Source organism: Ranitomeya variabilis, chromosome 1, assembly GCF_051348905.1.
Source record: "Ranitomeya variabilis isolate aRanVar5 chromosome 1, aRanVar5.hap1, whole genome shotgun sequence".
Taxonomy (NCBI): domain Eukaryota; kingdom Metazoa; phylum Chordata; class Amphibia; order Anura; family Dendrobatidae; genus Ranitomeya; species Ranitomeya variabilis.
The window spans coordinates 685,170,921-685,197,513 of NC_135232.1; the positions used below are offsets into that span (position 1 = coordinate 685,170,921).

A 26,593-nucleotide genomic window follows, 5' to 3' on the forward strand; every position below is an offset into this window, starting at 1 on the left:
TACCCGATGTTTACCCTGGTTACAAGCGAACACATCGCTGGATCGCTGTCACACACAACGATCCAGCGATGTCAGCGGGTGATCAAGCGACGAAAGAAAGTTCCAAACGATCTGCTACGACGTACGATTCTCAGCAGGGTCCCTGATCGCTGCTGCGTGTCAGACACTGCGATATCGTAACGATATCGCTAGAACGTCACGAATCGTACCGTCGTAGCGATCAAAATGGCACTGTGTGACAGTACCCTAATACCTCACACCTCACAGTGCATGTCAGAACAAATGAGTATCATGAGGTCAAAGGAACTGGCCAAGGAGGTCAGAGACAGAATTGTGGCAAGGCACAGATCTGGCTAAGGTTACAACAGAATTTCTGCAGAACTAAAGGTTCCTAAGAGCACAATGACCTCCATAATCCTTAAATGGAAGAAGCTTGGGACCACCAGAAATCTTCCTAGACCTGGCCGTCCAGCCTTCTGAGCAGTTGTGGGAGAAGAGCCTTGGTGAGAGAGGTAAAGAAGAACCCAAGATCACTGTGGCTGAGCTCCAGAGATGCAGTAGGGAGATGGGAGAAAGTTCCACAAAGTCAACTATCACTACAGCCCTCCACCAGTCGGGCCTTTATGGCAGAGTGGCCCAACGGAAGCCTCTCCTCAGTGCAAGACATATGAAAGCTTGCATAGAGTTTGCAAAACAAACATGAAGGACTCCCAGACTATGATAAATAATATTCTCTGGTCTGATGAGACGAAGATTGACCTTTTTGGTGATAATTCTAAGCAGTATGTGTGGAGAAAACCAGGCACTGCTTATCATCTGAACAACAAAAAGGTTTTGCTGTAATTAAACAACAGACTAAACGAAGAGAACCCAGGTTATCAATTTAAAATGAACATTTATTAATAAATATTTAAAAAGATAAAGGATATAAACCATTAATACAGAAGGGGGACCGAAGAAAACACCAATAATATATATTAAAGATCCGTGCCTATATCTACAGCTCCAAAATAAATAATAGATAATAATAAACAAATCAGTGAAAAAGCTGTGCTAGCATAATGGCATTACTAATTTCAAGAGAAAAGGCAAAGGAAAAGGGTATTTAATAAAGTGACCAAGTACCTAAGGCATCCTAATGTACTAATGCCCAATTCAATTGTGAAAGCCCTATGCAGTAGGTATCGCCAAATACACTAATGCACCAAACATGGAGACACATTACCTGAGAAGTGGAGCCGTAATAGTAAACCCAGATGTGGGATAAGAAGTGGGTGTGGTCCACAAAGCACTGTTGCCTGGTTTCTGCTTTAGTAGAGAGCACTGTTGCCCGGTTTCTCCTTTAGCGGAAATGAAGCTCCGATGCCTGGTTTCTGCTTTAGCAAAGAGCACCGTTGCCTGATTTCTGCTTTAGCAGAGAGCACCATTGCCTGGTTTCTGCTTTAGCAGACAGCACCGTTGCCTAGTTTCTGCTTTAGCAAAGCGCACCGTTGCCTGGTTTTTGCATTAGCAGAAAGCACCGTTGCCTGGTTTCTACTTTAGGAGAGCGCACCTTGCCTGGTTTCTTCTTTAGCAGAGGGAACCCTTGCCTGGTTTCTGCTTTAGCAGAGAGCACCTGTTATGCCACCTAATACTTACCTTTCCGGCCGGCGCGCTCCCGACGCTCCTCCTCGCTCCTCTCCGTCTGGATTCCTTGGTGCTCGTCCCTTCGGCGGTCCGTGCATGCGCAGGCGGGCTCCTCCTACCGCTGGGGCTTCTAGCAGGTCGTGACCCGTTGGCTCCGCCCCCAATATGGCGGTGCCCGTCGGGTATTTCTCTCATGCATCCGTCCAGGTAAGACGCCTTTGCGTCTATTGTGTTTGTCGGCTTCTAGCCGGTGTCCCTTTAGCTTCTTTGGCTCAACTAGTGTTTACCCTGTCTAGGCTCCTGTCTCATTCTCGTCTTCTGCCTTCCTTGCCAGTCCTGTATTCCTGCCGTCCGTGCCAGTCCTGTGTTCCTGCCAACCATGCCAGTCCTGTGTGCCACTCATCCTTGCCAGTCTAGTGTTCCTGCCGTCTCGCCAGTCTTGTGTGCCACTCATCCTTGCCAGTCCTGTGTTCCTGCCGTCTCAGCCAGTCCTGTGTTCCTGCCGTCCCTGCCAGTCCAGTGTGCCAGTCTTCCCTGCCTGTCCTGTGTTCCAGCCGTCCCTGCCGGTCCTGTGTTTCTGACGTTCCCCATTTATCGTGTATCTCCTCCATACTGGTCAGTACATATTCTCTGCCCGTCCGGTGTCTCTTCCGATCTGTTTGCCTCAGTGGCTCCATCTCTCTCCTGTCCTCTGACCCATCTTTGGTCCTATCTTCAGTCATCCCTTTTGCTCCGGCAGTTGCGGCTTCACCCTCCTTGGGCCTGTCCCAAACACTCCCTGTACAAGGGTTGACTCCATCTGGTCCGCTCGCCTTTGGGGGCGCTGAAGCCATGACCCAGAGGGTCCACTTCTCGGGTTCTAATAGCACCGTTGCATGGTTTCTGCTTTAGCAGAGAGCACCGTTGCATGGTTTCTGTTTTAGCAGAGCGCACCGTTGCCTGGTTTCTGCTTTAGCAGAGAGCACCGTTGCCTGGTTTCTGCTTTAGCAGAGTGCACCATTGCCTGATTTCTGCTTTAGCAGAGCGCACCGTTGCCTGGTTTCTGCTTTAGCAGAGAGCACCGTTGCCTGGTTTTTGCTTTAGCAGAGAGCACCGTTGCCTGGTTTCTGCTTTAGCAGAGAGCACTGTTGCCTGGTTTCTGCTTTAGCAGAGCGCACCGTTGCCTGGCTTCTGCTTTAGCAGAGAGCACCATTGCCTGGCTTCTGCTTTAGCAGAGAGCACCTTTGCCTGGCTTCTGCTTTAGAAGAGAGCACCGTTGCCTGGTTTCTGCTTTAGCAGAGCGCACTGTTGCCAGGTTTCTGCTTTAGCAGAGCGCACCATTACCAAGTTTCTGCTTTAGCAGAGAGCACCGTTGCCTGGCTTCTGCTTTAGCAGAGAGCACCTTTGCCTGGCTTCTGCTTTAGCAGAGCTCACCGTTGCCTGGTTTCTGCTTTAGCAGAGAGCACCGTTGCCTGGCTTCTGCTTTAGCAGAGCGCACCGTTGTGTTATGACCCCAATGGCAGAGGGTCTCAGAAGTAATTACCAAGTCTGCAAACACAAAAAACCAGCTCATAGGACAGTGGTAACTGGGCTGACCGTATAACTAATCCTAGCACCACAAATAGCAGCAGCCGGGGAACGTGCCTACGTTGGTTCTAGACGTCTCGCGCCAGCCGGAGAACTAACTAACCCTAGAAGGGAAAAGATAGACCTTTCTTGCCTCCAGAGAAAAGACCCCAAAAGTTGGATACAAGCCCCCAACAAATAATAACGGTGAGGTAAGAAGAAAAGACAAACGTAAGAATGAACTAGATATTTAGCAAAGAGAGGCCCACTGACTAATAGCAGAATATAGTAAGATGACTTATACGGTCAGCAAAAACCCTATCAAAATTTCCACGCTGGATATACAAGAACCCCCGAACCGTCTAACGGCCCGGGGGGAGGATACCAGCCCCCTAGAGCTTCCAGCAAAATCAGGAATCACATTTAGTACAAGCTGGACAAATAAATAAGAGCAATGCAAATAACCAAAAAACAAGGAAGCAGGACTTAGCTTAATTTTGCAAGATCCAGGACCAGCAGACAGGAGCAAACAGAAAGGAACTGATTACAACGATGCCAGGCACCAGACTGAGAATTCAGGAAGTTTATATAGCAACACCCCTGGACTAACGACCCAGGTGGGTGCCAAACTAGGGAAAGACAATCCCAGAGTCATATCACTAGTGACCACAAGAGGGAGCCAAAAAAGTCTAATTCACAACACCGTTGCCTGGCTTCTGCTTTAGCAGAGAGCGCCATTGCCTGGCTTCTGCTTTAGCAGAGAGCACCTTTGCCTGGCTTCTGCTTTAGAAGAGAGCACCGTTGCCTGGTTTCTGCTTTAGCAGAGCGCACTGTTGCCAGGTTTCTGCTTTAGCAGATCGCACCATTACCAGGTTTCTGCTTTAGCAGAGAGCACCGTTGCCTGGCTTCTGCTTTAATAGAGAGCACTGTTGTCTGTTTCCTGCACAAACATAATTCTGCTAACTATTGTGACCACAAGAGGGGCAATTTGTCTGCTGCTTATGACATGAACAGTTGCATACAAATTTACTCTTAGTAACAATAAGGATACGTGTCCAGGATCAGGAATAGCAGCGTTCTGGATGCAACTCACCTGCGCTGCACCAAAACGCTATGTTTTCCAATACAAGTGCAGCGCCCCAGAGTCCTGGTTGTTGCAGTAATGTCGCTCTTCCACCAGGGGTAGTGATATTACTTCTGATGGTACTAAAGGAGTTCACCTGACCAGGTATCACAAGTCACACACTACACTTCACACTCCAGTCCACCAGGGGGAGCCTTGCTTCTATCTATTAGGGCACTCCTCACACACGGGTAAAACTGGGGGGTTGGATAGGAAGTTAGACAGAAGCTGCCTGGGTTTGACCCAGAGAGGACCTGTCAGGCAGACAGGGGAAAAGGAGGAACATCTGAGCTGCAGACAGAGGGTCCCTGTCAGGGGTGGGATCCTGACAGAGGCTAAGCAGGAGATAGAACATTACGGAGCTGCGCCTGCACCCATTGCGGCAGCATCCTAAGAAAGGACAAGAAGGGAATTGTATTGTGGAGAGTGAGAAATGAAGTCATAGCACAAGGAGATAATACCGGGAGGAGACCTGCCCCAAGATCGGCAGCCTCCTTCTGAGGCGGGTAGCCGGTGGCCGGAACACTGAGGGAGTAATTGACTCTACGCATTACTTCAGAGACCGGGAGGATAGTCAATTCCAAGTTGGTTGCCCGTCCTTAATACCTAAGAAGACACGGAGGCAAATTATGGGAGAGGGGCGTCTCTAGGGTCCCTATAAATAAGCTCCAGGCATACCCCGTCATACGGGTTGTCCTATCCATACCATCTGGGGGACAGAGAGAGAGAGAACATCAGAAACATCCACGAAAGTTGTGAGGACCATCCCGTGGTGCTCAGCAGGGAGGTACTACAACACACAGGCGCTAGTAGGAAGGCTACTGATTTCCACCTGGATAAGGGAACTCTGGATGTGCCTTCGGACCGGCCGGATTCTGCCTGCCCTGTGAACGGTACTCTGGACTGTGGACGCTGAAGTCTTCAGTTAAAGGTAAAGAGACTGCAACCTTGTGTCCTCGTTATTTACCACGCCCTACACCATCACCATCTACACTTCTGGGAAGCCCTGGGGGTACACTTCACCTGTGGGAAGGTACACCATCTAGCTGCCATAACATCACCCCAGCGGACCCCTCAGCAGCGTCGGTCATCCTGACCGAATACCACAGGTGGCGTCACAAACACCGTACAAACTTCACCTTTAATTGGACGCCCCTCAAAAGGGCCACGGACCGGGTCGGGCCACCGTGACATCCCCAGAACTGAGAAGGACCCGGTACCGAGTACCCCATTGCCCTACACGTGGGGGCGCTCCACAAGCATGATGGATGGGAATGGTAGAAATCCCATGCCCACTGTGCTTCTATTTGACTTAAACTCAGCCGCGGTGCGGGCTTACGAGCCGCAGCATGTCAATTTCTGTTGTGGAGATGCTAGTCTTCAAAACAGACATTTACACAATAGATATGTATTGGATGCAGTAAATTCGCATTGTTCAATGAGCACATGTGGATTTAACTGTGTGACTGAACACAGCTCTTTGGACACAGCGAAAATACACTGAGTCAAAAGTGCTACTATTTCCTGATCATGGGCTCATAGCCTAAGAAGCATAAAGAGCATATACCCTAGAAATTGTATATTAATATGACATTTCTGATCAATGAGGGATCCTTAACTTCAGGACCACCATGATTAGTTGAATGTTGCTGTACTACAGTTCTCGGTGAGCTCAACCACCAGTGAGAAATTTATCATATTTCCTAGCTGTCACAGCATTTATTAATGGGAAAAATTATTTAAATGCTAACAGTAAAAAAAATACCACAATAATATATATATTTTTTAAATCACTTTTGACTATAATTAGTAAGGTTTTCTATCAGTTGTAATTTGTGGATGAATCTAAGGCCGAAGTCACACTAGTCTGTAATACGGACGAGTGCTATGTGATAAAAAATCGCATAGCACTCGGCCCAATGTTAATCTATGGGGCAGCTCACATCATGCGTTTTTTTCTCGTCTGTATTACGCTTGCGAGTGAAATCGCAGCATGCTGTGATTGTCTGCGTATCTCAGCTGAGAAATGCTAATGCAAGTCTATGGGGGCAAGAAAAAAAACGCACAGCACACGGACCATCAGTGTGACTTGCAAGAAATTCTCAGGCACAGGTGACAGGAAAGACTCTTATTATTATATTTGCATTATTTGCTCATTTTGCAAGTGTGTGAGAAAATCTCAACTCATGGATGAGAAAAAAAAGCATCCTGGCATTGCACACGGATGAGATATGGATCACCATACGGAGAACATTTGTGCGATTCTCAGCGGACAAAATCGGACAGATTTTTTATACATTGTGTGTGACTCCAGCCTAACCGAATATATTACATTTTCCTGAAACACCTCCACAGTGAAAATAAGGTATTTCAGTTTCTGCCAGAATCAATAGGCTGTCTGTGTAATGCTCTCCCTTTTGGTTAATATATCGTATTCTTAGTGGGGAACCTTCTGCATTAACTTAGATTTTAGTAGTGATGAGCGAACGTTCTGGGATAAGGTGTTATCTGAGCATGCTCGGGTCTTAGCCAAGTGTCTTTGGCGCACTCGAAAAATATGTTCGAGTCCTCGCGGCTGCATGTCTTGTGGCTGTTTGACAGCCGCAACACAAACAGGGATTGTCTAACAGGTAATCCCAGCATGTGTTGTGGCAGTCGAACGGCCGCGACGAGACATGCAGCCGTGGGGACTCGAACATATTATTCGAACATGCCGAAGACATCCGGTTAGCACCCGAGCATATTTATATAATGCCTTGCCCAAGCACAGTTGCTCATCACTAATTTTTAGGCATTTTCTATGAAAATCGGCTTTCAAGAAACTGCTCTCTCTTGGGTTCACGTTCAGCATGATTTTCTTTCCCAAGAATAAAGAAGGAAATATTGTTGCTCACCTGCAAGTACTGCTCTTCTGCATGATGTCGGCTCGATGATATCCAGAAAGTTTACAGAATCCGTCATTACTATAAACTACAGGCCAGTCCACAATCTGTGCGTTTCCCAGTAAGAAGCTTGATTCTATAGGGGAAATAAGATGTAGAATGTCAGATCATTTCCCTATGTTCACTGCTGCCTATGAATTAGCAAAACGAGATGTAAAATCCTTTGTAATTTTATAGAGAAGCACATACAGAACAACGTGAAACCCTGGGGCCCCAATGCTAAATCTGTAGAAGAGCCTGGTATTTATGCTGAGTGCCATTTCTAACATTGCTATCTTAAGTAACGGAGGGCCCTTTGATTTCTTTTTGGCACTAGGGCCAAGGTGCAACTGACACATAATTCCACAACCTATTGCTACACCCCCGCAATGAAGCCACTGGGCTCTGTGCACTGTCGGGGGTGTGAATTTTAAAGAAAATCTGAGTGCACCATGATGTTGGGGCAGAGACCCTGATTCCAGCGATGTATCACTTACTTTACTGGTAAAAACTGATTTATCTGCTGCAGATCTAGTGGTTCTCTAAAAGCAGAGCCATGTATAGCCCCGCCCACATCACTGACTGGCAGCTTTCTGTGTACACTGTGCATAGGCAGAAGGCTGCCAATCTGTGGTGGGGGCGTGGTTGGACTACCTGGCAGCAGGTTTACTGGTCCTGGAATACTAGACAAACAACACATACATGTACACATACTATCACACAATACACACATACTGTATATACAGTGGGGGAAATAAGTATTTGATCCCTTGCTGATTTTGTAAGTTTGCCCACTGACAAAGACATGAACAGTCTATAATTTCAAGCAGCAGCATAGCTACTGAGGGAGCCATCGCCCCGAGCCCCGTCACATGAAGGGGCCCACTGGGAGACATGAGGCAGAACACAGCACAGGAGAGCAGGAAAATGCCTGCTCCCCTGCCTGACGGAGACTCTGCACGCTCGTAACACAGTGGCCAGTTGCAGAGTCTCCCTCCTGCACTGTATGGTGCAGGCTTATGACCTGAGGAGCTTCTGTCAGACTGCAATTTGGTGCATGCTCAAATTGGCTCAGGCACGCTGTGCCCTAGTGCCCACTCTGACACTTCCTGGTTCTGCCTCACTGCCTGCAAACATCATCGGTAAGTGGGGATGGAATTTGTTAGCTTTATTAAATGAAGCCATGTCATGGTCACTGTGGGGTGAAGGTGAGAGGATGGGGGTATTGTGGGAGCTGAAGTGAGGGAGGGGGACAAAGCAATTGGAGGTGAATGTGAGAGGATGGGGCTATTGTGGGGGCTGAAATGGGAGAGGAGACAATGCAATTGGGGCGAATGTGAAAGAATGGGGTATTGTGGGGGCTGAAGTGGGGGAGGGGGCAGGGCACTAGGGGTGAATGTGAGAGGATGGGGTATTGTGGGGGGAGGGTACAGGGAACGGGGGGGGGTGAGTGTGAGAGGATGAAGGTATTGTGAGGGCTGAGGTGGGTGAGGGGCAACAGGGTACTGGGGGGGCTGATTATTATATTGTTTTGTTAGGAGATTACATGCACTCTATTACATGCTCATGGAGTATAATCCTAAAATACTAAGTTTTATTAGACATATGTTAAAAATAGTGGATAAAATACAAAGGCTGCTAAGCTAAATGGGGGGAACAAACTGACTGGATAAAGTGCAAAGTGCATAAATATACACTAGTTTTTAGGCAGATATTACAATGATTCAATCATGCAAAGTGCCTAAAGCAAATACTGTACAAAAGGTACACTCTCCAGGCTTTCACAACAGAGGATGAATACAGCCAAGCAATGGTGTGGCCCATGGGAAATAAAAAGCGCTTGGTCTGCTATGACCTAAAGGGAACCTGTCACCAGGTTTGGCCGATAAGAGATACGGCCACCACCTTTCGGGGCTGATATACAGCATTCTATAATGCTGTATATCTGCCCCCAACCCGACCTGTAAGAGAAGAAAAATATAATACTCACCTGCAAGGCGGTCTCTTGTCTTGGTCCGGCGCGTCCCTTCTTCTTTCGATGCCGCCCTGCTGCTTGCTTTGTGTGGATGAAGCATCTCCTCGGCACCATTCTCCTGTGCAGGCGCACTTCTCTGCCCTGTTGAGGGCTGAGCAAAGTTCTGCAGTGCACAGGCATAGGAAAAAAGGGCAAAGAGCCCCGGCGCATGCGCACTTCAGTACTTTGCTCTGCCCTCGACAGGGCAGAGAAGTACACCTGTGCAGGAGCGCTGTGCCGAGGAGACTGTGTGGATGACGAAGGGACGCTTGTGATGTAGCTTCTAACTTCTGGCCTGTCAGAAGCTGTGCTCACAAGTTTGGGCGGCGGGACTGGAGCGGTGCCAGAAAACGGTCAATACGCCGGAGGATGAGTAAGGTGTATGACTGGGGAAGGGGACTTGCACTTGAAGCACCACTCCAGCGGTGATAAAAAGCCCTGCTGGAGTGGTGCTTTAATAATTTAATAATAATCAATTTATTATTATAAAATTAATTTCAGCTTGGAATAAATGTCACTTTATGTGACTGCAGACTGCCAAATCATGACAGGGAGCGCCTGCTGCATGAGCCCCCAATATCACTGGCGTTTTCAGGCGGCCATGTGTCCACTAGAAAGGTTTGGTTTCTCTTAATAGAAGAGAATTGAGAAGACGAAAGAGTCGTCACACTACAGCCTGCTGACATCACTGATACTGGGGCCATTGTTACTGTACATGGGTGAACTCAGGGGACATTATTAAATGAAATATTGATATACTACCTATTAGGGACCACAGGGATTATCTAGGGCTACCAGGGCCAGCCGTCGCTGAGCGGGGGCGCCAACCGCAGAAACTTAGGGTGCCAACCTCCGCTGACAGGTAGCTAACAGCACTAGGGTACCTTATAGGGTCAGTTAATTTTGATTATATATTTTCATCCCTGTGGTTTTATGTATATATATTTGTGATTAATGTCTTCAAATTTGGAACAAAGTTTTTAGCTTTATCTATTAAAAGTTATATTTTAGGGGTCCTTGTGTTTTTGGTTTCTTTTTTGTTCTAGGACTCCGTTTTGGTATTGAATATAGGGTTTTTTGTGACATTATTAAATGTCAAGTGGGCCCTTAAGAAGCATTATTATTAGAGTTGAGCGACTTTTACTTTTTTCAGATCGAGTCAGGTTTCGCAAAACCCGACTTTGTCAAAAGTCGGGTCGGGTGAAATCGGCCGATTATTGCATAAAGTCGGGGGCCGATTGAAACACGAAACCCAATGCAAGTCAATGGGGAATCAAAGTCGGCAGTGAGTGGAGGACAGGAAAACACCTACAGTGCCCATTTTAATGCCAAAAACATCAATTCTTATTACTTAAGCTTGTCAATCTTAATTTACTTTATAATAATAGTTAGGCATTGAAAACGGGGTCATTTGGCTAAAGTTGTGGGGGGGTAGGGCTGGCTCAAGATTTTCGTGGGCCCAGGAAACGCGGAATACATCACGGCGGTGGAACAAGGAAAGGTAAGTATTTCAACTTTGCAAGTGCTGTGATCCTGAGCAAGCAGGGGGGGGGCACTCGTTGGCACTGGCACAGGGCCCCTGATAGTACGGCGGTGTGTTTGACGGCGGGTGGCGCCTCCCACTGGCAGAGACACTTTTGCGTACTATGAGGGGCCCTGTGCCAATGATGTCGCCAACGAGTATCCCCCCCACCTGATGAAGGAACCTGCACTTTCACCTGCACCTTCCTCTTTGTTCCCGTGTAAGGTGGTATAGTATGCGGGAAGGGGAACTTGCCTTTCAGAAGGGTCAGATTCTGGCTGTACAGAGTGCAAGGGGAATGTAGTGGTCTGGGTCAATGTACCAGCAGACTCATCTAGCAGTGGCTGGGCAATGGGCAGAATGAGGAGGAAACACAGATATAGGCCCAAATAATAAAGTAGGCTAAATGCAGTTCAAAATTGGTAACAGGACTAAACAGGCGGCATTGCTTTCTTCAGTGGAGGAAAACTGTAATGAGTGGCAGACACAGTTAGTAGGCCCAAATAATAAAGTGGGCTAAATGTCTGCCAAAAAATTGTTCATAAATAAACAGGTGGCATAGCTAGGTACAGGGGTGGGCTCCTCTGCTGAGTAGCAGGCAGTGGTAGTAGGCGCAAAGTATTAACTGGTCTAAATGGAGGCCAGGGCCCCTGTATATTTTAACTATCATCTATAATTTCAACAAATTTGTATTGGCAGTGCCATTGAAGGATTTAACAGCACAGACTACACTGTGGTGGAGCAGGGAGAGGTAAGTATTGCAAGTGGTAGAGCACTGTTCGAGCTGGGGGGAACACTCTCTCATGGATGGCGGTACTGGCACAGGGCCCCTCATATTACGACGGTGTGTCTAACGTTGGTTGTGCACCACCACCGTCAGAGACACTTCATTGTACTATGAGGGACCCTGTGCCAGTGCCATCGCCCAAGAGTGGGCCCACCCACCTGTCCAGGCAAACGGCACTCGGACGGGTGCTTGCGCCACGTGGTGACCACGGCCCTGTGGGGGGAGTCAGCCCATTTAGGGATGTATAAAAATGGCCTATGGTGGACATTCAGCAGCTGCAAATGGAGGAATTGGAGAAGTCAGTAAGAGGAGGCCAAAAGCAAACATTTTTCAGGCAAGCTACGAGGAGGCCAAAAGCAAACATTTTTCAGGCAAGCTATGTGTCAGCACGGGAAGGTGGGGCAAAATAATTTGAAATCCATGATTGGTTCATTTTAATGAAGGTTAGATCATCAACATTTTGGGTAGCCAGACGTGTCCTTTTTTCGGTCAGTATTGAACTCAACACCTCCAGCCTTAGGTGCTATTGTGCTTTTGCCACTACCACCAGATGCACCACCACCACCACCATCAGTACCAGCTGGCAACCACCGCCCACGGGCTCTTCCACCAGACTTCCTAATTTTTTGGAAAATCTAACCAAAATAACAACCGTTATATGGTACTGTAAAACAAGGTAGAAGGTGTATATTTTTGGGAGACTGAACCAAAACTCAGGCCCTGTGCATAAAACAACAGAAAGTAATGGCCGGATCTGGAGCCGCCCCTCCCCCCGCGGCGTAAGGGTAGGCACATCATGACCATGGGATGGAGGGAGGGGTTAATGAGTAAGAGGTGGGGATAGAGGAAACGGTTAGTTTCACTAGGCTGTGGGGGGGTGGGGCCTGTTAGTTCCCGCTCTCCAGACAGCAAGTGTGCACCTACCATGGCCACTGTGGACAGCATTCTGGAGAGCCTGAGGGCCGCTGAAGCAGGGCACCCTCCAGGCTGGTTGGAACGGCAGGTAGCAGGAATCATCGGGAGCGGAGGGTCGGGAGCAGCAGCGACGACGGCGGTGTCTCCGGTGAGGCGCGCGCGTCGGTCAAGGCCTCCGGACCGGCTGTCCCCCGACTCAGCTCCTCGGGCCCCCCGTCGGCGCAGGAGCCCCTCCAGGGACCCTCCAGGCCGGGCGCCCTTAAATAGCAGCGCCAGTAGGCCCCAGTCTGGGAGGAATCCTACTGCCGGGCGGGGTCCGGCGGCGGCTGCAAGGCCTTCACCTCGCGGCATTGCGGGGGCGGGGCCAGCGCGAGCCGGGCAGTGTCTGAGGCCTAGTACATCGGGGGGCCGCGGCGGGGATGCTACTTCCGCGCGGCCTGCCTCTGGCTTACTTGCAGCAGGACGTGGGAGAGGAGCGGTGGTGGGTAGCCCTGCGGTTCTGGGTGTGGCCCCGGCAGCATCAGCAGGGTTTGCCCCTGCAGCTGGATCGATGGACACAGCGGCGGCCTCACACAGTGGGGATGGGGGCCCGGCCGTTTGGAGGACAGACCAGCACCAGCAAGCTGGGACGGTACAGGCTGCGCTTCTTTCACCTCAGGCTGGATCTTCACAGCAAGACGCAACGCAGACTCCCACGCGGCAGTTGCCTCCTGGGGCACTAGATCTCCACGGACAGCGGCGGTTGGATCCTGGGACTCCGGCTGGGGGGATCACAGCTCCCCCGCAGCCTGGTGAGTGTTTGTCCACGTCTTTGCTACCTGTGCAGTATTTGCCGTCCCCAGTGCGTGTGGAGGCACAAGGGGGTTTGGCTACGGGTTTTGGGGTTAGTGGCGTTGTCGGGGCTGATGTGGGGGGTGTCGGGGCGGTGTTAGAAAATGTGAGGGATTTGTTGGTGCGATTGGAGAGAGGAATGAGTGATCAACGGCATTTGGCGGCGTGGATGGGGTCGCAGAGGGTTACAGGTTCGAATCAAGTGGCGTCGGGCTCTTGGGCGCCGGTGTCGGTTTCGGTACAAACGGAGAAAGAGAAGGAGTGTCGGGTCCATTTAGATGATAGGGCTCATGGGGAGGTGTATGTTTGTTTTGAGGGCCCTTTGGGGGCGCATCTTAAAAAGGAGGTAAAAGAAAAGATCATGAAGGATGAGTATGTTGAAATTTTTTCGCTGCTCCCGTTAGAAAAATTCAACTTGGACAAAGGGAAGAAGGAGGATAGTAAAAAGGAGGAGGAGGAAAAACGTAGGTGGCGTTTGATTCCTCAGACTTTCATTAATTGGCTACAGGCGTTTGCCATTTTGGCAAGTGTGATTGGGGAAAAGGCGCCTGAGAGTTGTTCGGGCCTTTTTTGCTACATGGACTCCATTGGAGAGGCGCATAGGGTTTATGGCGGACAAGCTTGGTTGAGGTATGATGAGCAATTCCGGCAGAGGAAGGCTATACGACCAACGCTTCGTTGGGATCAGAAGGATATCGGGCTTTGGCTGCGGGTGATGGCGCAGTACAAATTTGGCCATTCCTTTCAGGGGGGGGGCCGGTAGTTCCGGTCAGAGTAGTCAATCCAGTTCGGCGGGATCGGCCGGACAGTCCAGTCAGGCGGGGGGTCATAAAGCGGGCTTGTGCTGGCAGTTTAACGACGGGCAATGTAAGTTCGGGGTTAACTGCAAATTCAAGCACTTGTGTTCACACTGTAGTGGCTCTTCCCATGGGGCCTCGAAATGTTTTAAAAAAGCTAAGTCCAAGTCAGGGTCAGGGAATTCTCAAGGGGGTGACGCCAGTGAGTCTGGAAAAGATGGCCCCCTTTCTAAATAGATACCCCCTGAGGGAGGAGGCGGGGGTGCTACATCGAGGTTTTCGGGACGGTTATGTTATTCCGGCCCCTTCGTTTGTGGTTCCTCGGACGCTTAAGAATTTGAGGTCGGCGGTGTTACAGGGGCATGTGGTTTCAGAGAAGTTGAAGAAGGAGGTTGCGTTGGGAAGGATGGCGGGCCCCTTTTTGTCTCCTCCGTTTGAGGATTTGGTTGTATCACCTCTAGGTGTGGTTCCTAAGAAGGAAGCTGGAAAATTCCGTCTGATTCACCACTTGTCTTACCCGCGGGGGTTGTCCGTTAACGACGGTATTGCGCCCGAGCTTTGTTCGGTGGTGTACGCGTCATTTGATGAAGCTGTTGCGTGGGTTGGCAAGTGTGGTCGTGGGGCCTTGTTGGCCAAGACGGATATTGAAGCTGCGTTCAGGCTGTTGCCAGTTCATCCTGATAGTGTTAAGCTTTTGGGTTGTTTTTGGGAGGGGGGGTTTTTCGTGGATAGGTGTTTACCTATGGGTTGTTCCCTTTCTTGCGCTTTGTTTGAGATGTTTAGTTCATTTTTGGAGTGGGCGGTTAAGGATGTTTCTGATTGTGATTCGGTGATACACTATCTGGATGATTTCCTATGTGTGGGCCCGGCTGGGTCAGATCGTTGTTCGCGCCTTCTACGGGCTGTCGAATGGGTGTGTGAGCGTTTCGGGGTTCCATTGGCCCCCGGGAAGACGGAAGGGCCGTGTACGTGCTTGAGTTTTCTGGGGATTGTTATTGATACGGTCGGGTGGGAGTTTCGGCTTCCCATTGACAAGATTGAAGGATTGAAGGAAGATTTGGCTCGAGCAAGGCGTGTAAAGAAATTGACTTTGAGAGAATTGCAGTCGTTGTTGGGAAAACTCAACTTCGCGTGTCGGGTGATGCCAATGGGGAGAGTTTTTTCCAGAAGGTTGGCGAGTGCTACGGCCGGAGTCCGTGCGCCGCACCATTTCATTTGTTTGTCAGCGGAGTTGAAGGAAGATTTGGCGGTTTGGAGTTCCTTTTTGGGTTCTTACAATTGTCGTTCCTTGTTTATGGAGGAAGCCGTGGACAATGATTCGTTGGATTTGTTTACGGACGCGGCGGGGGGCAGTGGTTTTGGGGCTTACTTCAAAGGGCAATGGTGTGCTGCACCCTGGCCGGTGGAGTGAGTTTCATCAGGGCTGGTTCGTAACATAGCGCTATTGGAAATTTTTCCGATCCTGGTGGCGGTTCATTTGTGGAAACAGGAATTTCGCAACAGGCGGATTCGCTTTAACTGTGATAACATGGGAGTGGTGTGTGCGGTCAATGGACTTACGGCTTCATCACCGCCTGTGGTTCGGGTTCTCAGGCGATTGGTCCTATCTTGTTTGGAATTGAATTCTCAGGTCACTGCGACGCACGTGCCCGGGGCGAGGAATTTAATAGCGGATTCCCTTTCTCGTTTTCAGTTCGAGCGTTTCCGGTCGTTGGCTCCGGAAGCAGAAACCATCGGTTTGGATTGCCCAGCGGACCTTTGGCTCGTGGCATCGGGGACGCGGGAAACCTCATAAGATCGTCGTTGGCTCCAAAAACATGGTAGACTTATCAGTTGGTTTGGTCTTCTTGGGAGGGGGTCTTGGCATCCTGCCCTGGTGGAGACAATGCCGATGATCAGGTTGGGCTTCTGTTGTCCTGGATTAGCCGTGGTTTCGATGAAGGTTGGTCGTGGGCAAAGGTGTCGCGTCTACTGGCTGCTTTGGCTTTTGGTTTCAAGCTGAGGGGGCAGTGTGATTTGACTAAAGCCTTCCTAGTGAGGCAAGCTGTAAAAGGTTTCCGGAGACAATATGGTAGGTTGGATTCTAGGCGTCCTGTTTCTTTCGCGATGTTGGAGCGATTGGGTGAGATTTTGGGTGACTGTTGTGGGTCGCTGTTTGAACAACGTCTTTTCAGCTTGGCTTTCTCGTGGGCGTATTTTGGTGCAATGAAAATTAGTGAATTGGTGTCTCCTAATAAGAGTACAGCTGGTGGAGTTTTGGCAAGGGATGTTCTCTTGGCCGAAGGACGTGTGGAGTTCTGGTTGCGTCGATCCAAGACGGATCAAGTGGGGCGCGGTAAGAAAATTGAGCTGGGTGGAGTAGCTGGTTCTCTGATGTGCCCAGTTAGTTGTTTAAAAGGTTTTTGGGGGCTAGGGCCTCGCAGGGAGGGATCTTTACTGTGTCATGAGGACAGTTCGGCTTTGTCCAGATATCAGTTTCAGACGATTTTCAAGAGAGCGGTTGATTTGTTGGGGTTGGATGATTCACGTTTCACTTCTCATTCGTTTCGGATTGGGGCAGCTACCGATGCGGCCGCTGGAGGTTTGGATGAGGATGCTATCAAGCATATTGGGAGATGGCAGTCGAATAGATATCGCAGCTATGTTAGATGTTAGGGGTGGTGTGCGTTTCTCATCCTGAAGAGGTGCGTTTAGGAAGCTGGCGGTTTTTCTTCGTTGGTTGATTGACCTTTGTTTTTGTATTTTTTAGGTTCCTTACCGTTTTTGGTGTGGATTTTCGGCCATTCCTATGTTCATTGGGGAGCACGACGCGCTGATGTACGGTCGGAGGGTAGACAACTCGGTTTCGATCGGTCGGTAGCGGTGGTCCGGTGGATCGGTTTTAGAGGTTTGGCCTGGAACAGGGTGCTGAAGGAGATCAATGCTGCGGTACTTTTGGACAGATCTCCGGATATCTTGGTGCTGCATGCTGGAGGAAATGACTTGGGTTCGCGCCCATTTAGAGAACTAATCAAAGATATCAAGCAGGACTTGTTGCGGTTGTGGCGGTTATATCCAGGGATATCAGTGGTCTGGTCGGAGATTGTACCGCGAAAACGGTGGAGGAACATGCGGTCATTGGATAAACTTAATAAGGCCAGAATTAAGGTTAACAGAGCGGTGTCCGCGTTTGTGGCCAGGAATGGTGGAGTAGCCGTAAGGCATTTTGAGTTGGAGAAGGGTGACGGGGCATTCTGGCTTGCAGACGGTGTGCATCTGAATGCCGTTGGAATTGATTTTTGGGCACTTGGACTGCAAGAAGGTGTGGAGAAGGCCATAGCTTTTCGGAGTGGTGGGGTCTCGGGTCTTTAAGGTTTCAAAGTCCCTCGTTGTGGTGGCTGGGGGGAGTCCTTGGAGTTGTTGGAAATTGGGTTGGGGGGAGTCATTGGCTTATGGCTCCCCGGTATTTTGTGTTAAAACTGGTTTTGGATCTGGTGACTTGGGGGTTCCGGCGGGGGTAGTCGGTTCCCCGGGAATTGTAACGTGAACAGGGAACCCTCTGGGGTTTTGGTGCTCCCGAGCCAGGCGGTATCGGCTGGGAGTAATTTGGTTTTGGTAACGTTCACGTTGTGTTGTGTTTTGATCACCAGATCCATGGGAGCTCCAAGGACCCCTCCTAGCTCAAAAAGTTATTGGATGTTATTATTTATGATGTTTTGTTTGTATTTAAATAAAAAGGCTGCTGTGGCCGACATTATTCCAAAAGAATACGTAGTTGGAGTCTTTATTTAGGGGTAGGAGGGTATGGGTTACGTGGGAGGTGTTAGCAAAAGGTAAGAGATGTATCGTTTTATACCCCAACTGCTCGACATTACCAGGGTCAAGTAATGGCCGGATCTGGAGCCGCCCCTCCCCCCGCGGCGTAAGGGTAGGCACATCATGACCATGGGATGGAGGGAGGGGTTAATGAGTAAGAGGTGGGGATAGAGGAAACGGTTAGTTTAACTAGGCTGTGGGGGGGTGGGGCCTGTTAGTTCCCGCTCTCCAGACAGCAAGTGTCCCGCCCTCCCGCCCTAATTGTTTGGGTTTAGGTGGGTTTTTGTTTCACTTTTTGGGGGTGGTATGTTATGTAATATGGGTCATTGTGGCTGTGGTGGCTGGGGGGAGTCCTTGGAGTTGTTGGAAATTGGGTTGGGGGGAGTCATTGGCTTATGGCTCCCCGGTATTTTGTGTTAAAACTGGTTTTGGATCTGGTGACTTGGGGGTTCCGGCGGGGGTAGTTGGTTCCCCGGGAATTGTAACGTGAACAGGGAACCCTCTGGGGTTTTGGTGCTCCCGAGCCAGGCGGTATCGGCTGGGAGTAATTTGGTTTTGGTAACGTTCACGTTGTGTTGGGTTTTGATCACCAGATCCATGGGAGCTCCAAGGACCCCTCCTAGCTCAAAAAGTTATTGGATGTTATTATTTATGATGTTTTGTTTGTATTTAAATAAAAAGGCTGCTGTGGCCGACATTATTCCAAAATAATACGTAGTTGGAGTCTTTATTTAGGGGTAGGAGGGTATGGGTTACGTGGGAGGTGTTAGCAAAAGGTAAGAGATGTATCGTTTTATACCCCAACTGCTTGACATTACCAGGGTCATGTAAGTGGCAGAAAGTGGCTGGCTGATATACGACAAACTAACAGGACTGAAGTATATCCACTTTGTGAGAATTTGAATCTCACTTTTTTTGGGGGGAGACTGAACCAAAACTCAGGCCCAGTGTATAAAACAACACAATGTAAGTGGCAGAAAGAGGCTGGAAGATATATGAAAAAATACAAGGACTGTAGTACAATTTCAATCTCCCTACAATGATCTCAGGACAAGTATGGCAGCAATAAAAAGGACTGCTGCACACAAAAGTGTAGACAAATAAACAAGATAACTGTGCAGAAAGGAGCAACAGGATTTTTGCTTTTAAAAAAGCAGTTGGATTGCACAGCAGCGTGCAAACAGCAATGCAGCTATCAGGGAGCCTTATAAGGCAGACTAATAAGCTACAGAGCTGATGCACAAAGATATAGCCTCCACCGTCCCTGCAAAACAAAGGTGGTGTTAGGCTACGTTCACATTTGCGGTGTGCGCCGCAGCGTCGCCGCCGCAACGCACAGCGCAAATGTGAACACATGCACAACGCTGCTTTTTGCGCCGCATGCGTCCTTTTTTCCATTGATTTTGGACGCAGCAAAAATGCAACTTGCTGCGTCCTCTGCGCCCCGACGCGGGCGCCGCAGGGACGCATGCGGCGCAAAAAGCAAGTGCACCGCATGTCCATGCGCCCCCATGTTAAATATAGGGGAGCATGATGCATGCGGCGCCGCTGCGGCGCCCGACGCTGCGGCGCTAGCCGCAAATGTGAACGTAGCCTTAGACAGTGGAAATCGCTACAGCACAAGCGGTTTGGGGTTAATCTTCCCTCCCTAACTATATACCTTCTTCTGATGAAGCTGCAGCATTCTCTCCCTATGCTACGATCGGCAGAAGTAAGATGGCGGTCGGCGTGCACGCCCCTTTATACCCCCTGTGACGCCGCAGAAAGCAAGCCAATCACTGTCATGCCCTTCTCTAAGATAGTGGGGACCGAGACCTATGTCATCACGCTGCCCACACTCTGCGTCCTCCTTCATTGGCTGAAAAATGGCGGTGAAAGCGTCATACGAAACGCGACTTTTGCGCGCAGATCGGAGACCTCATGGCCGATCCCACAGTGGGATCGGGTCGGGTTTCATGAAACCCGACTTTGCCAAAAGTCGGCGATTTTTGAATTTGTCCGATCCGTTTCGCTCAACCCTAATTATTATTATAGGGGCACTCAGAGTATTGTGACCATCAAAGTTGCATATGGGGTAATATTACTTTTTAGGGACAAAATGTGGAGGGCCCTAGCACAGGGCATTAATATTTTGGGGGAGATTTTACTATCTCGAAGCCCAAATGTGGCATTACTATGTAAGGAGCACAGTGGTGGCAGTCTTAGGAGCATAGTTATTGTACCGCACAGTAGGTGCAGTAATAGGGACACATATGCAGCAGCGGCTCAGCATTGGGGTATCATCAGGATGAGGAGTTTGTGCAGGTTGGGAATAGATGGGGACGGTGCAGGAAATGTGAGAAGGCATGTGTGTCTTTGTTGTAATCTCTATAGACGAGTCCTGTTTGGAGAAGTTGTCACATTGGTCTGGGCCAGATGGAAAAGATGTGAAAAATGAACGACACCATCAGAAAAAATGCCAGCTGTAAGTCACCAACTATAACTGTACTGTAATCTCTTATATGGTCTGCAGGTCTGGTATCTACCACGATATGGTCTCCATATAGTAATATCAGTGTTCAGTTTGTATATAGATTTATTTTCAATCACAGTGCGGTCACCTGCCGATGTTCCCCTATACTCACAATTAGGGTGCGCCACGTAGTTGTAGTCAGGATTATCTGATTAGGGGCCCACTCAGATTTTTGGCCCCCCCAAACTGAAACCCTAGCTACACCTCTGATTTCAAGGGTAGATTAATTTTAACATTGAGAGATAGAATATCAAAAATAAAATCCAGAAAATCACATTGTATAAACTATATAAATTTATTTGCATTTTGCAGTGAGAAATAAGTATTCGATCCCACTGGCAAAACCCTTGTTGGCAAGCACAGCAGTCAGACGTTTTTGTAGTAGATGATGAGGTTTGCGCACATCAGGAGGAATTTTGGTCCACTCCTCTTTACAGATGATCTCTAAATCATTAAGATTCTGAGTCTGTCACTTGGCAACTCGGAGTTTCAACTCCATCCATAAGTTTTCTATGGGATTAAGGTCTGGACTCTGGAGACTGGCTAGGCCACTCCATGACCTTAATGTGCTTCTTTTTGAGCCACTCCTTTGTTGCCTTGGCCGTATGTTTTTGGTCATCTTGCTGGAAGTCTCAGCCACGACCCATTTTTAATGTCCTGGCGGAGGGAAGGAGGTTGTCACTCAGGATTTTTCGGTACATGACTCCATCCATTCTCCCATTGATGCGGTGAAGTAGTCCTGTACCTTTAGCAGAGAAACACCCCAAAAACAATTGTTTCCACCACCATGCTTGACAGTGGGGATGGTGTTCTTTGTGTCACAGAAAGCATTTCTCTTCCTCCAAAAACAGTGAGTTGAGGTAATGCCAAAGACCTCAATTTTTGCCTCATCTGACCACAGCACCTACTCCCAATCACTCACAGAATCATCCAGGTGTTCACTGGCAAACTTCAGATGGGCCTGCACATGTCCCTTCTTGAGCAAAGGAACCTTGCGGGCACTGAAGAATTTTAAACCTTTATGGCGTAATGTGTTACCAATGGTTTCTTGGTGACTGTAGTCCCAGCTGCCTTGAGATCATTAACAAGCTCCCCCTGTGTAGTTTTAGGCTCATCTCTCACCTTCCTCATGATCAAGGATACCCCACGAGGTGAGATTTTGCATGGTGCCCAAGATCAATGTCGATTGACAGTCATTTTGTATTTCTTCCATTTTCTTACTATTGCACCAACAGTTGTCTCCTTCTCACCCAGTGTCTTACTTATGGTTTTGTAGCCCATTCCAGCTTTGTGCAGGTCTATGAGCTTTTCCCTGACATCCTTATAAAGCTTTCTGGTCTTGCCCATGTTGTAGAGGTTAGAGTCTGACTGATTAATTGAGTCTGTGGACATGAGTCTTTTATAAAGGTGACTTGATTAGAAGCGTCTAACTGGACTGTAGGAACCAGAACTCTTAATAGTTGGTATAGGATCAAATACTTGTTTCTCACTGCAAAATGCAAATAAATGTATATAATTTATACAACGTGATTTTCTGGATGTCATTTTTGATATTCTATCTCTCAATGTTAAAATTAATCTACCCTTAAAATTATAGACTGTTCATGTCTTTGTCAGTGGGCAAACATATAAAATCAGCAAGGGATCAAATACTTATTTCCCCCACTGTACACAGACATAAACACACACATACAAATGTAGACAAACAAATAATACACAAACAGTACATATAGAGGTACACATATATGCTGTACAGCACACACTTACAAAACCTTTGTCCTATATACAACCCCAGTTGATTAATTCCAAAACTAAAGCATTATAAAACATGAAAAAAAAAAATCAAAGCATGTACCCATCAAACAGAATAATACAACAACATAAAATTATTTTTATTTAGTTTGGTTTCAAACAGAAAAAAAGAGACTTAATCAACTATTGAAAATAAGTCCCAAATAAACTGAAAAATAACTTAAAGAAGTTGTCCACTACTATAACCTTTTTTTTTTTTTTTCATAAATCTTGCTATTATGGGCCACTGAAAACATCTACTGTGTTTATTTTAGCAATATTACCTTTTATCATGCTGTAGCAGCACATTTTAGTGCTGGATTCAGCTCTCATGGGGTTAATCGACAACTTCCTTTCTCCTGAGTCATTGTGCTCTAATACTACAAGTTCCATGATGCATTGCACTGCTACTAAGCCTGAACCTAGCACACCCACTCCAAAACACACCCCAACCCCTCCCTCCTCTCCCTCCTCTAGCTTCAAAAAGATTTGTGATGTCATTTCTGTCCAACCTCCTCTATACATTTGTCCAACCCACACTCCATTACACACAGATAGAGGGAAAGATAGATAGATAGATAGATAGATAGATAGATAGATAGATAGATAGATAGATAGATAGATAGATAGATATGGGATGGATAGATAGATACATACAGATATATCTATATCTATTTCCATAGATATGTCCATATCCATGTTTCTAAACCCCTTCACCCCTGGAGCTTTTTTGTTTTCGTTTATCGCTCCCCTTCTATCCAGAGCCATAATTTTTCCGTCAGTATGGCCATGTGAGGGCTTATCTTTTGCAGAACAAGTTCTACTTTTGAACGCCATCATTGGTTTTACCTTGTCGTGTAGCAGAAAATGTGAAAAAAATTCAAAGTGCAATGAAATGGCAAAAAAAGTGCAATTCCACGCTTGTTTTTTGCTTGGCTTTTTGGCTAGGTTCACTAAATGCTAAGGCTGTGTGCACACGTTGCGGATCTGATTGCAGATTCGCAGCGTTTTTTGCTGCACTGAATTGCATCAAATCCGCAGTGTAGTGTACAACCAATGTAAGTCTATGGGAGCCGCAGACTTGTGCATATGCTGCGGAAAAAGCCGCACCGAAACCGCACCAAGAACTGCATCAAAACCGCACCAAAAACTGTATCAAAACCGCACCAAAACTGCAAAACTGCACCCGGTTTTGATGCAGTTTTTGGTGCAGTTTTGATGCAGTTTTTGGTGCAGTTTTGATGCTTTTTTTGGTGCGGTTTATGCGCGGTTTTAATGCCGTTTTTGGAAATAAGTAAATAAACGGAAAATGTACATGATTTGAATGGAAACATGCATGAAAAAACGGATTCCAAGGCCGGATTCATCATTTCACAGCTCAGTTTCATACTTTTTTTGCCGGATCCGTCGCTGTGCGTTTTTTCGCCGGACAGAAAAAACGTTCCTCTGTATGTGTTTTCCATCCGGCGGAAACAGCTTTTTTGACGGATCCGGCAAAAAACGGATGAAACTCTATGAGAAAAAGATGGATCCGTCGGAAAAAAATGGATCCGTTTTTTTCAAAACTCGCCGGATTGTGCCTCACGGCAAAAACCTGATGTGTGAAAGCAGCCAAATATATGGATAGATACATCTATGTATCTATAGATATATGTATAGATAAATATATCTATAGATAGATATATCCATAGATATATAATAGAAAGGCCGATGTTTCTATAAGGCTACTTTCACACTTGCGTTTTTCGCAATCCGTCTTTTTGGGAAAAAAACGGATCCTGCAAATGTGCTCGCAGGATTCGTTTTTTACCCATAGACGTGTATTAGTGAAGGATCGCGACGGATGGCCACACGTCGCGTCCATCGTGCAACGGATGCGTCGTGTTTTGGCGGACCGTTGGCACATCCGTCACGTCTGCCATTTTCTACCGCGCATGCGCGGCCAAAACTCTGCCCCCTCCTCCCCGGACTTCAGAATGGGCAGCGGATGCGTTGAAAAACTGCATCCGCTGCCCACGACGTACACAAATTTCACAACGTGCGTCGGTACGTCGGCCCAACGCATAGCGATGGACCCGTGCCGACGCAAGTGTGAAACAAGGCTTAATGAGCGTTTAATTTAATAAAAAACTGAAAAAAACGGCATGGGCTCCCGCGCAATTTTCTGCGCCAGAGGGGGAAAGCCGACGGCCGAGGCCAATATTTGTAGCCTGCTATGAATATCAGCCCGCAGCTGTCTGCGTAGCCTTTACTGGCTATTAAAATAGAGGGACCCCCCCCCCAAAAAAATGACGTGGGGTCCCCCTATATTTTATAGCCAGAAAGGCTACGCAGACAGCTGCGGGCTGATATTAATAGCCTAGAGAGGGGCCATGGATATTGGTCCCCCCTCCCCGGCTACAAATACCAGTCCGCAGCCACCTCAGAAATGGCGCATCTGTAAGTCTACGTTCACATTAGCGTTCGGCGCCGCAGCGTCGCCGCATGCGTCATGCGCCCCTATATTTAACATGGGGGCGCATGGACATGCATTGTGCTGCGTTTTGCGACGCATGGGTTTTTTTGGCCGCAAGCGTTGGGCGCAGAGGACGCAGCAAGTTGCATTTTTTTTGCGTCCAACTTTCGGCCAAAAAGGACGCATGCGTCGCAAAACGCAGCGTTTTAGCGTGCGTTTTGTTGCGTTTTTGTTTGCGTTGTGCGTTGCGTCTCCGATGCTGTGGCGCACAACGCAAATGTGAATGTAGCCTTAGATGCGCCAATTCCGGCACTGAGGCTGGTTTCACACTTGCGTTTTTGGACGCTGCGTTTTAGCGCTAAAAAACGCATGCGTTTTTTCCCTATACTTAACATTAAAAACGCATGCGTTGTTTCGCATGCGTTTTGACGCGTTTTCGGCAACGCATGCGTTTTTGAACGCGCGCGTTTGTTTGCGTTAAAAACGCATGCGTTTTTATAGAAAAAAAACAGAAAAAACACTGAAAAACCACCCACCACCATCAGGGTGATAAAGGGATCCAAACCCTAACCCTACCCCTAACCTCACCCCTAACCGTTTAATGAACATTTTATGACATAGTGCCACGATATTTCAGTGCCACGTATATAAGTGCCACGTATGCAAGTGCCACGTGCCACATATTTAAGTGCCACGTATGTAAGTGCCACGTGCCACGTATGTAAGTGCCACGTATGTAAGTGCCACGTATGTAAGTGCCACGTGCCACGTATATGAGTGCCACGTATGTAAGTGCCACGTGCCACGTATGTAAGTGCCACGTATGTAAGTGCCACGTGCCACGTATATAAGTGCCACGTATGTAAGTGCCACGTATGTAAGTGCCACATATGTAAGTGCCACGTATGTAAGTGCCACGTGCCACGTATGTAAGTGCCACGTATGTAAGTGTCACGTATGTAAGTGCCACGTATATAAGTGCCACGTATGCAAGTGCCACGTGCCACCTATGTAAGTGCCACCTATGTAAGTGCCACGTATTTCAGTGCCACGTGCCACGTATATAAGTGCCACGTATGTAAGTGCCACGTATGTAAGTGCCACGTATGTAAGTGCCACGTATATAAGTGCCACGTATGTAAGTGCCACGTGCCACGTATTTAAGTGCCACATATGTAAGTGCCACGTATGTAAGTGCCACGTGCCACGTATGTAAGTGCCACGTATGTGTCACGTATGTAAGTGCCACGTATATAAGTGCCACGTATGCAAGTGCCACGTGCCACCTATGTAAGTGCCACGTATTTCAGTGCCACGTATTTCAGTGCCACGTATTTAAGTGCCACGTATGTAAGTGCCACGTATTTCAGTGCCACGTATTTCTGTCACGTTTAGGGTTAGGGTTAGGCCCTAACCCTACCCCTAGCTATTTCTATTTATAGTGGGTTTTCTTGTGGATTTTGATGATTGGCAGCTGTCACACACTTCTCAGCATGCGTTTTAAAAACGCAAATGCATGAAAAAACGCATGTAAACGCGGCAAAACGCCGCGTTTTTTTCTACATGCAAAAACGCATGCGTCTAAAAAACGCAGCGTTTTACCACGTTTACATGCGTTTTTTCACACATGCGGTTTTTTAAAAAACGCATGCAGATAAAAACGCAAGTGTGAAACCAGCCTAAGCCCCTCTCTTCCCACTCCCGTGTAGCGGTGGGACATGGGGTAATAAGGGGTTAATGTCACCTTGCTATTGTAAGGTGACATTAAGCCGGGTTAATAACGGAGAGGCGTCAATAAGACGCCTATCCATTATTAATCCAATATTAATAAAGGGTTAATAAAACACACACACATTTGGAAAAAGTATTTTAATATTCTTCATTTCACCATACTTACCATACTTCAGCCCCTGCAAAAAACGTAACATAATAAACCGTATACTACCTGTCCGCCGTAGT

General features: G+C 47.9%; 1 protein-coding gene across 2 annotated transcripts in view; it reads right to left on the reverse strand.

The window, feature by feature from the left end:
- KCNH5 (potassium voltage-gated channel subfamily H member 5) overlaps positions 1–26,593 on the reverse strand; it is a 537,229-nt gene that overhangs the window by 441,431 nt on the left and 69,205 nt on the right. For both annotated transcript variants that reach the window (XM_077265846.1, XM_077265855.1), the window contains one exon: positions 7,189–7,312. In XM_077265846.1, the coding sequence (XP_077121961.1) occupies positions 7,189–7,312 (124 nt within the window). The remainder of the gene's footprint in view (positions 1–7,188; positions 7,313–26,593) is intronic.